This window comes from Xenopus laevis, chromosome 1L, assembly GCF_017654675.1.
Source record: "Xenopus laevis strain J_2021 chromosome 1L, Xenopus_laevis_v10.1, whole genome shotgun sequence".
In the NCBI taxonomy this organism is placed as follows: domain Eukaryota; kingdom Metazoa; phylum Chordata; class Amphibia; order Anura; family Pipidae; genus Xenopus; species Xenopus laevis.
Genome location: NC_054371.1, coordinates 164,479,280 through 164,490,749, shown reverse-complemented (window position 1 = coordinate 164,490,749; position 11,470 = coordinate 164,479,280). Strand labels below are relative to the sequence as shown.

Sequence of the window (11,470 nt, the reverse complement as noted above, 5' to 3'; positions counted from 1 at the left end):
GACTCAAAGCGAGGCCTGATGGGAATTGTAGTCTTTCTGTTTGCCTGGTGGTGCTAAATGTCATATTTACAAGTTGTCTATTGGAACTAGTAGAGAGGTTAAACGGCAGACTTGGTTTGCGGCAAGGTCGTGAGTTTCAGGATGGCGCACATGAGATCTGTTCTCCGGGGTCGCCTCTGTGGGATGAGGGAGATATTGAGGTGCCAAAAAGCATCTTATACGGAAGCCTCCAGGAAGGAGACTCACTTCGGTTTCCAGGCAGTGTCTGAGGAGGAGAAGAGGGAGAGAGGTGAGTTTGCAGCTGAAAAGTTAATGTCAAACGTATTGCTGCATGTGTGCTCTGCACTGCTACTACAAACACTAGTCACCCAGGGACAGGGGGCATGAGAGACCACACACATCGAACGTGTAGAGTACTCATAAGCTGAGTGCTGCCCTGATCGAAAAATATATATATATATGAGTCCTTGAGAAAGGCCCTAATGTGGGCCAAACATTGTATATGCATCATTAAATAATATAATCCAAATGCAGTGCTAGTCCCTCTGCGATATTATATGATACACTTTTAACCCCGCACCTGCAATAAACTTGTGATCCGGTAAGAGTGTTAACACTGCACATACAATATATATATATATATAAATACATTGCCAAAAAACCGCACTCCAAGGACTTGAAATAAAATTATCAACGTTTCGGCTCCATTACTTGGGCCGTCATCAGGACATCTGATCGACCTGATGACAGACCAAGTAATGGAGCCGAAACATTGAAATAAAATCACTTTTTCATTTCATTTTTTTTCACTAACAAGTCCTTGGAGTGCGTTTTTTTGGCAATGTATGTATACTGGTTTTGACCAGCACCCAGGCAGCTGTTTCTATGGATTGTGAGTGCACCAGGTTGGACTAGCGTATATATATATATAAAGACCAAATTCTGGTGCACACATAACAATTGTTACTGCCTAGGTGCTGGTTATAATAGATCATAGATAAAGCATCAAGAACCGCACTCACAGGACTTTAGAAGGTGCAAAATCAAAAAATATTTATTTCAACGTTTCGGCTATTCACTTAAGCCGTCATCAGGAAGTGACTTCCTGATGACGGCTTAAGTGAATAGCCGAAACGTTGAAATAAATATTTTTTGATTTTGCACCTTCTAAAGTCCTGTGAGTGCGGTTCTTGATGCTTTATATATATATATATATATATATATATATATATATATATATATATATATATATATATATATATATATATATATATATATATATATATATATATGGCGCTGTGCAGCAGAACAATAAATTAATAGAACAAACAGGTCTACAATAATATATACAAAGTATATTAACTACACTTACATGGTAGTAGTAAGTTTTACAGACACAAGAGGATGGGACTGATTGAACTCAATTAAACAAGTTATTGATGAGGGGAACAGAAGTCCAAGTTGTAAAGCTGACACAAGAAGAAATAAAGAAGTAAAACATAAGATGGAGAGTGCAATTAAATGATCTCTTCTGACGGAGAGTGATAAATGGTGAAGCGAGGGGAGAGCATGTTGAACATCATCAGGAGTAGGAGAGAAGAAGAAGAAAAGGTATAAAACTGAGAGGTGGATTAAGAATGTGGGGCACAGTTGGAACGGAACATAGAATAGTTAATTGGGGGGTAGGAGGAAATTTAATAAGACATTGGAAGTGGGATAATGGGTAAGATATTGGCACAAGGAGTGTGTGCTAAAGGTGACGGCACATAAAGGAATGACATAGTGACACGTTAGAAGAAGATTGGATAATTGAAAAAACTCCAGTGGCACAAGGAAGGGAGCTAAAAATACTCACCAAAGGCAATAATTTGTTATACAATTTTGTAACTTATCACAATAACAGCAGATTTTGTAGGCAATATCACTTGTGCGCCACATTTCCCTATTGAGGTTTATGTACCACACTAATTATAAATGACATTGAGTTTCCTTGTTTTGTTTTTTTTAAGTTTACAAAGTGTTTGAGAATGTTGCTCATAATTATGATATTATGAATGATGCCATGAGCCTGGGAGTGCACCGGTTTTGGAAGGACTGGCTGTTGCAGCTTATGAAACCTACACCAGGGATGCAGCTACTGGATATGGCTGGAGGAACAGGTAAGAATTACAAGAAACCATCAGAATTTAAAGTGGCATTATTCTGTCTAGTTTAATGAATAGATCTTGTGTTAAACATATTTTTTGTTTATTGTTTTAATGAAAAAATAACTAGGCTTGAGCTACAGAAACAGAAATCCAGAGTAGCTTAATTTTTTTGAACATCCTGCTTCTTTAAAGGGATTATGTCATGATTTTTATGATGTCGTTTTTATTTCTAAATTACACTATTTACACTGCAAATAATTCACTCTACAATATAAAATTTCATTCCTGAACCAGCAAGTGTATTTTTTTTATTTATAATATTGGTGTGTAGGCAGCCATCTCAGGTCATTTTGCCTGGTCATGTGCTTTCAGAAAGAGGCAGCACTTTAGGATGGAACTGCTTTCTGGCAGGCTGTTGTTTCTCCTACTCAATGTAACTGAATGTGTAGCAGTGGGACCTCTATTTTACTATTGAGTGCTGTTTGATCTACCAGGCAGCTGTTATCTTGTGTTAGGGTGCTGCTATCTGGTTACCTTCCCATTGTTCTGGTGATGGGAGGGTTGGTTTCACTCCAACTTGCAGTACAGCAGTAAAAAGTCCATAGCAAATGTATATGTATTCCCTAGGGAATATATATAAGGAGATCAGCGCCTGTGGCAACAAAAATTAGAAACAAGCATAGCGTAATACGTTCAATTAAAGGGAATATCACCCTGTGTGTGTGAAAAAATTTATAAATGTGCTCCCCTTTTCCTTGGGCAGCTATTAATTAGCAAAAGAAAGACAAATCCAGGTGAATATAAGGAGAAGAGATGTTCTTCCTATACAGCAAAGGTGCAATCCGATAGTAAAGTGCCTCCACACTCTGTGTAAATTGCCTACTTACAAACCACTGCTGTGGCGTTATGCATATCAAGAAAAATCCTTTCTGGTCCCTCCTCCAGATCACCGCTCCTGCCAGACTCTGGATTAGAAATAGGAACTGAGGATAGTGTGATACCGTTTTTATTAAAATATAATTAAAATCAAGTAAAAATACACTCACATTTACCCTCTTTGGGTAATACGCATTCAGTCCCAAAAAGTTTGTGTGTGGTCCCTCGGGGCAGTCCTGCCGGTTTTTTCAGACTCCCTTGTGGTGCCTCTCCTGGGTCCAAGCGTGGGGTAATCACCTGGATTTGTCTTTCTTTTGCTAATTAAAGGACAAGGAAAGGCAAAAAAATAAAATCCCATTTTTACTTTCTTTAATGAAAAAGAAACCTATCTCCAATATACTTTAATTAAAAAATGTGTACCATTTTTATAAGAAACCTGACTGTATGCAGTGAAATTCTCCCTTCATTTACTGCTGTGGATAGGAATTGTCAGATGGTCCCTAACTGCTGAGCAGGAAAACAATCATACTTATAAACAGCAGGGGGAGCCCCCGCCTTACTTCCCAGCCATGCAGAACTCAAGCAGCTTTGTTTATGACGATCCCTAAGCAACCCAGACCACACTGAGCATGTGCAAGGTCAGGGTCAGGCAAAGATGTTTAACAAAGTTACAAGATGACAGCCCCCTGTGGCCAACTTTGAAAGCATAAATCTTTTGTTTGATTAGGCTTTGTGGTGCAGTAAGTTCATGCTTATGTTTAGTATACAAAATACAACATTTCTAGCCTTATTCTATTTTAGACTTTCCTTGTCCTTTAATAGCTGCCCAAGGAAAAGGGGAGCACATTTATAAATTTTTTCACACACACAGGGTGATATTCCCTTTAATTGAACGTATTACGCTATGCTTGTTTCTAATTTCTGTTGCCACAGGCGCTGATCTCCTTATATTTATTCCCTAGGAAATACATATACATTTGCTCTGGACTTTTATTTACAGCTGAGGGACTGTGAAGGGATCGGCAAGAAATACCTAAGTTGCATGTGTAAGCAATATATGTTTTATAGCAGTAAAGAGTGACATAAGTTTATCAGAGCACAAGTTCCATGACTGGGGGCAGTTGGGAAACTGACAGTATGTCAAGCCCTGTGTCAGATTTCAAAATTGAATATAAAAAAAAAATCTGTTTGCTCTTTTGAGAGACTGATTTTTGTGCAGAATTCTGCTGGATCAGCACTATTAACTGATAAATATTTTTCCCACGACAGTATCCCTTTATTGTATATAATCTGATTTTACCATTGCACAGATAACCCTTCTGCATAATGGACTTATACTTATATATAGGTCAAAACTGTCAGAAAAAGAGGTGATGTTTATGTAGAGCTCATATTAGTATAAGTTATGGAGATCATCTGTGTCCTCTCTTTTGTCCATGATGGCTCTGGTGTGCATTTGTTTATGGCTGTATACTGGGCATGTTTCTTTGATTGTTTTGTTTGTGTCCAGAGTGACTGTGTTATGTGTGAGCTGTGCTTTGTGTATCCAGACTGGCTGTGGTGTGTGTGTGTGTGTATAACCTGGGTGCCATGGTAACCATGTGGGCTTGTTTTGTGACTGATGTGCATGATGTTCAAAGCAAGAATGGATTGGTGGATTAGAGACTCTGTATTGGTTATACAGTGCAAATGTAGCAAAAACAGACCAAGCACACGCTGCTTCTACTAACTTTACTACTTAAATATGATTTTTTATTGTTATATTATTATTTTTTATTTATTATTTACCTTCCAGTCAAATCTGGACTAGGAGTAAAAATAGGCCCTGGCATGCCAAGTACTCAGAGGCCCAAACAGCCCCCACAGGCCCAATAAATAGTGACTGTCTATGGCATTTTACAGAAGCCCCTCTGGCATTTGCCAGAACCCACAGATTAGCAGTCCGGGCCTGTTACCAGTTGCCTTCCTACTGTCTTCAACATATAGTAAAAAGTTTTATGCACGTCTAATGGCAGCTCGGGTGTTGATAGAGCAGATAAAGCATTTTCAGGGGAATTTACAGCGGAGTTCACAGGTGCTATCTTCAGGGTCTGTTGCCTCAGTTGCCTCAGTTGGCAGTTAATGCTGGCCCTAGATGTATAGATTTTAGCCTCATATTGTATGAATGATCGTACTGCTCAATCTTCGACCTGCAACTAACCATTCAGATTAAATACAGTAGTAAAAGAACAAACCAGACAATGTTCTGGCCATGACTGCAACCATACGAAAGTTATGTCCGAAAAATAGCACCTATTGATATCGTCAGATAGGCAAAACGTGCAGAGATCTTATCATTGGTTAGAAATTATGTAACAGTGGCTGACGGTGCAAGAGACTAGAGAAAGTAACCTTATTAGTAAAAAAAAAAGAAGAGTCTCAATTTGCACTCAGTAGAAATTCTAAAAATTCACTAAATTTTATTTAAACAATCATCATTTCTGTTAATCACCATTACCCAATATGGAATTAAATTAATTAAATCTATCATTTCATGCATTAAATTAAGTTTATAAATACACCACAAGTTAATTTAAATTCATCTCTACACCATAAATCATTGGTTTAAAACATTTCATGTGGTGAATTAATTGATTAAACCACATTTGAGTATGAATTCATCTAATTCCTATAAATGAGAGATTTAGGTATTTCATGTAAGAATTAATTAATTAGACCACATTTGTATATAAATAGTTCAGCGCCATCCAGTAAAATAAATTAAAGTTGATGAATTGTGCAAACAGTCCAGTATCAAAAATTAATTGTAGAAAAGTTCCTGTTAAAAAATGGAAAAGGAGAAGTTATAAAGTGCCCGTGCTGGTTCCTTAATCGGAAGACTTTCTTTGGTAATAGGCGTGATGACCAAACCCAAGGTTGGGAGCTGCAGTATAACAAAGTTAATTATATAGAAGGATTGAAGTATGCCTCCGTGTTATACTGCAGCTCCCAACCATGGGTTTGATGATCACGGCTATTACTAAAGAAAGTCTTCCGATCAAGGAACCAGCATGGGCACTTAATAACTTCTCCTTCTCTATTTTTTTTCTATTTTTAACAGGAACTTTTCTACAATTAATTTTTGATACTGGACTGTTTGCACAATTCATCAACTTTAATTTATTTTACTGGATGGTGCTGAAATATATATATATATATATATATATATATATATACACACACACACACAAATGTGGTCTAATTAATTAATGTATTACATGAAATACCTAAATCTCTCATTTTATAGGAATTAGATGAATTCATATTCAATTGTGGTTTAATCAATTAATTCACCACAGGAAATGTTTAAACCAATGATTTATGGTGTAGAGATGAACTTAAATTAACTTGTGGTGTATTTATAAACTTCATTTAATGCATGAAATGATAGATTTAATTAATTTAATTCCATATTGGGTAATGGTGATTAACAGAAATGATGATTGTTTAAATAAAATTTAGTGAATTTTTAAACTTTCTACTGAGTGCAAATTGAGACTCTTCTTTTTTTACTAATAATCTTATCATTGGTTGACAGAAATCTTCTAATCTGTCCGTTCAACAGAACGACCGAACGCCATGGTATGAAAAATGTCGGAACAATCCACACACGATCTGAAAATCGTACGAAACAGATTATTGTGTGAATTTATCTTTGGGATCTATGGCAACTTAACTCTGAAACACCCCCCGAACCAGAGACATTTTGTTTCCAGAGCACCTCCTACAGATGTTCATTTCATCTTCCTCCATTTTCTCACTTTTGGGATTTGCCAAGAATATTCAGTGCAGATGCATCCAGATTACTATGACTATGCTCCTTTGAATTGTGTCTCTTTAGCATAAACAGCAATTTCTTGTAAAATTAATTGTACAAATCCAGACTCTTAAGGCTTTGGGTAAATACAAAGTTTATATTATTTAATTTCTGCTTTAAAGTTTAAGCCTTTCAGCTCATTAGAACCTCATCCATGTTTTTATTAATTTCTTTATACAGGTGATATTTCATTTCGTTTTATTAATTATATTCGCGCTCAGAGAGAAAAGTGGATTCGTCAAGAGTTGAAATTCCAACAGGATCTTTCCTGGCCAGACATCTCAAAGACTTATCAGAACAAAGAAGAAGGCTCTTTGATGGGATCCCGAGCTGTAATATGTGATATAAACAAAGAAATGCTTAAGGTTGGTCTGCAGAAGTCACTCAGGCTGGGCTATTCTGAAGGTGAGTTATGGTCTATCCTCTCTAAAATGCATTAAGGAGGCTGTCAGAATTTGCCTGGTTCTTCCTGAGAAGTGAAGTAATACAGAAACAAAGTCAGTTGAGCAGTGTTTCTAAGGGCGGTAGCACACGGGGGAAATTAGTCGCCAAGCGACAAATCTTCGCTACTGCAGGCGACTAACCTACCCAATTGCTTTCCTGCCAGCAATTGCCAGCCGAGGCCTATAAGAGTGAACCAGGACATTAGCAGTCTGCTCATACAGCACTGCAGTATAAGAACCTGTACAGCAACCTAGAGGTCACAGGTTCAACTCCAGGCAGGATGTTATAGCTTCCAATAAATGCCACTGTCTGTTGCAACCTCTATGTACAGTCAAACTATAAATGTACCACATTCAGATGTAAAAAGAGGTGGGGAGCAAGAAAAGCATGTAAAATACTCCTGGGTGGTGCAAAATAAGTGTTGTTATTGGCCATTTGGTAGCCCCATGTGGACTGGCAATGTACAGGAGGCTCTGTTTGGCAGTACAACTGGATTTTTTTGCAACCAAAACTTGCCTTCAAGCCAGGAATAAAAAAATAGCACCTGCTATGAGGCCACTGGAAGCAACATCCAAGGGGTTGGAGAGCAACATGTTTGTCACGAGCCACTGGTTTCGAATCACTGGTCTATAGCTATCCTCCAATACTAATTTTATCACAATTCCGAAGGTATTCCCTTTTCCGTGTTTTTTCCCCTTTTCCTTCCACTTACCCAATACTAGCTTCAGGCTTACCTGCTCTTCAAATTTCTATTGCTATTTGTATATTTTATAATATATGTTATCATAAATTTTGAAAAATATTTTATTTAAATCTAAATCCCCTGGAGTGCTACAAGCTTGGGACTGCACATCTCTCAAATTAGATTTTTTCAATCAAATTTAAAATGTGCAGCTCCTTTTGGACAGTTATGTTATATGTAATTGTACTTTTTATTGTTATGTTTTCAAGATGTATGGGAAAAGTTTTTTTGTTGTTTTATCTCCAACTGTAGTGTGCCTTTTGCAAATATTTCAGTGTTTTATAGCAAAAGCTATATTTAAAACAATTCTTAGCATATTGAAATGTTATTTTGTGCTTTGTATTTAGGACTGTCCTGGGTAGCAGGTGATGCCGAAGAGCTGCCATTTGGTGATGATAAGTTTGATGTTTATACCATTGCCTTTGGCATTCGAAATGTGACCCATATAGAGCAGGTTAGTGTTTAAAAGACCTTTAGATATACATGTTAATTTGCAATGCATGAGAAGTGAAGTCAATGCTTTTTTACAATGACAATATTAAATATGAGCCCCTAACCAACACCCGATTTTCAGAACCGTTTAATGGTAACCACTTCTGAATAGTAACACAATGTATTACCTATTTATTGCTTTAATGCAGATTTCTTTTTCTTCTTAAGGCATTGCAGGAAGCCTATCGTGTACTTAAACCTGGAGGAAGGTTCTTATGCCTTGAATTCAGTCATGTCAACAACCCACTTCTCTCCAAGTAATGACCTCTTTATTTCAAATGTTGCTGTTAACATCGAAATATTAGACATGGCATTATGGCATCTATTGCATAAGGGTACAAATATATAATTTCCTATATAAATACCAGTAGCGTCACTAGAGGGGGGCAGGCCCTGGTGCGTGATGCGCAGCCTGGCCCCGCCCCCTCCGTACGGCCGCATTTGGCTGCATTTGTCAGTGGCGTGCGGGCTGCCGGGGGGCCCTGAGGGGGTGGGGCCCTGGCCCGCTCGCACCCCCTGCTCCCCAGGTAGTTCCCGCCACTGATAAATACTTATAATCTACTGATTAGTGATGGTCCCTATATTGTGATCATAACCAGACTGAGGTCCAAAATAATCCCAGGATTTCCAAGTATACTGAGGCTGATTGTGATAATTAGGATGACTGATATGGTGTCCCATGGACTGTATACCATGTAGTCCATCAGTAAGTTAAGGAAATTCAGCTGATGCATGCATTTCCATGGAATTTCTCATAAGGACAATACCATGATTTATAAAACCTAAATTAATTGTGAGACCAGTAAATGTATTCTGTAACTCTATCAAAGGGATAACATAAATTTTCTATTTGAAAAGGTTAACACATTTCTTGCAGAGCACACACTCACACACATATATATATATATATATAAGTGCCAGCTTTTCTCATGTACAGTAACCTATAGCAACAAATGAGATGTTTGCTTTTTACTATTATTTTAGTATGACTGGTTGCTAATAAGAATTATCGCAAATGTTGCACCTTGTATTACATAACCCCATTTATCTTAAGTCTTAGTGGTATGACTCATATCAGCAGAAATCGCAACTACAGGGGGCCCAATATTTCTCTCCCTCCCTTTTTTCGGGAAATTGCACATGGGATGTTTTGTCACCAGCAATAAATTTTGGCTACAGCGGGCTACAAAATGTCCCTTATTTCCTTCCCATCGCAATTATGCAAACTGTCGGTGAGGAAACAAACACGGTGCAAAGTTGCCCAAAGTGACTGCTTAGGTTCTTTCAAATTGTATATGTACTACGTTCCTCTGTCAGGAATATTAAAATTGAATCTGCATGTCATTTACTGTTTGACCCTTACAGTAGCAGCAGTAATGTTACATATAAGCTTTTTTTTAGTTGTTCATTATGTTATTCTTTAACATTCCAGGATATATGATGTATACAGTTTTCAAGTGATTCCAGTGCTTGGAGAAGTCATTGCCAAAGACTGGAAATCTTACCAGTACCTTGTAGAGAGCATCAGGCGCTTCCCATCTCAGGTGAAACTTGTCATATAATGTTTGTGTACAGCAGGTTTCTCCTAGACTGTGGGGCTACTCTCTATAGCTGACTTAAACAATGGAGGGTGAGCTTCGGAGTAAATTGCTTTTCTGAATCTAGAAATCTATAGAAGGGTGAGTATTGCAGTTATTTATTAACATTGGAGACAAATATCACTGGTGATGTTGCCCACAGCAACCAATCGGCAATTAGAGTTGAACAGTCAAGTAAGAAAACAAAAGCAAATATTTGATTGGTTGCTATGAGCAACATCACCAGTGATGATTGTCTCCAATGTTAATAACTATGCCCCTTAATGTCTTTACATATTTTTAACTTATTATTATTATTATTATTATTATTATTATTATTAACTAAAGGACTTCTGGTCTTTTGTAGCACTAGACTAATAAGGAGGTGGCTTGAATCCAAGAAGTCTGAAAAACTGTTGTAGATGAATGACAAAATTATTACAGAATTATTGTGACTGGATTTTTTTTCATTACATTTTGTTTTTCATTTAGAGTGACTTATTTTCTGTTCTGAAGAGTTTTTTTGATTTGTTTTCTTTTAGGAGGAGTTTAAGGCCATGATAGAAGATGCTGGCTTTTCCAAGGTGAACTATCACAATCTGACATCTGGTGTTGTCGCAGTGCACTCGGGCTTCAAATTATAAATCAAACACACTATAAAGCACACAGAGAACTAGAATAAACTCATGAAAACCTGCAATTGATGTAAACTAAATTCGTTTACATTTTCACGAATGAAGCCACTTTGAGTGTGGATGCTGTTTATGTGGTTTAGTTCTCGAAACGTCCGAGTACAATCAGAGACTTCAGAGTTGCTGTTTGCAGGATGGGCTCTCCCATTATCACAATCAAAGGAAAACATGACGGATTCCTAAGTCATTCTTGGCAGTGGAAACTGAATACTAAGCATGTCTAAAACACTCGTTCTTTAAGTAAAATTATTTTTGCAAAATTGTTCCTCAGTTGAAAACGGTTTAAAAAAAAAAGAATACAGCCAATCAGTGTGATACAACAGCAAAGTTGCTTAAGTGGCCTCTTTGTATTATTAAATATTGCTGGGGTAAACTAAAGAACCACTGACATAAACTTACACTTGTCTAGCAAGAGCTTGATAAAGCTGAGATTCCAAAAGGAGGCAGTGAAATGTATGTATACCATTTAAACCTGTGAAAGTGCTAAGGCAACTGGAATGTAAACATATGGACTTGTGTTACTTGGACATGTAATTAATTGTGTGATCTGTGAGTGAAGTACATACGAAATTGGCTCGATAAAGAGAATTGATGCTCCTGAAATATTGCTTTTAATAAAATTTATAAAGAAAGAAAAATGACAA

At 37.2% G+C, this 11,470-nt stretch overlaps 1 protein-coding gene across 1 annotated transcript; it reads left to right on the top strand.

Moving 5' to 3' along the window:
* The first annotated feature begins 105 nt into the window (after nucleotides 1-105).
* coq5.L (coenzyme Q5, methyltransferase L homeolog) lies at nucleotides 106-11,470 on the top strand. Its single transcript, NM_001096042.1, is given in 7 exon segments — nucleotides 106-289; nucleotides 2,010-2,159; nucleotides 7,060-7,284; nucleotides 8,413-8,519; nucleotides 8,726-8,814; nucleotides 9,990-10,101; nucleotides 10,677-11,470. Coding segments are annotated over 7 exon segments (933 nt in total). The 5' UTR covers nucleotides 106-141; the 3' UTR covers nucleotides 10,779-11,470.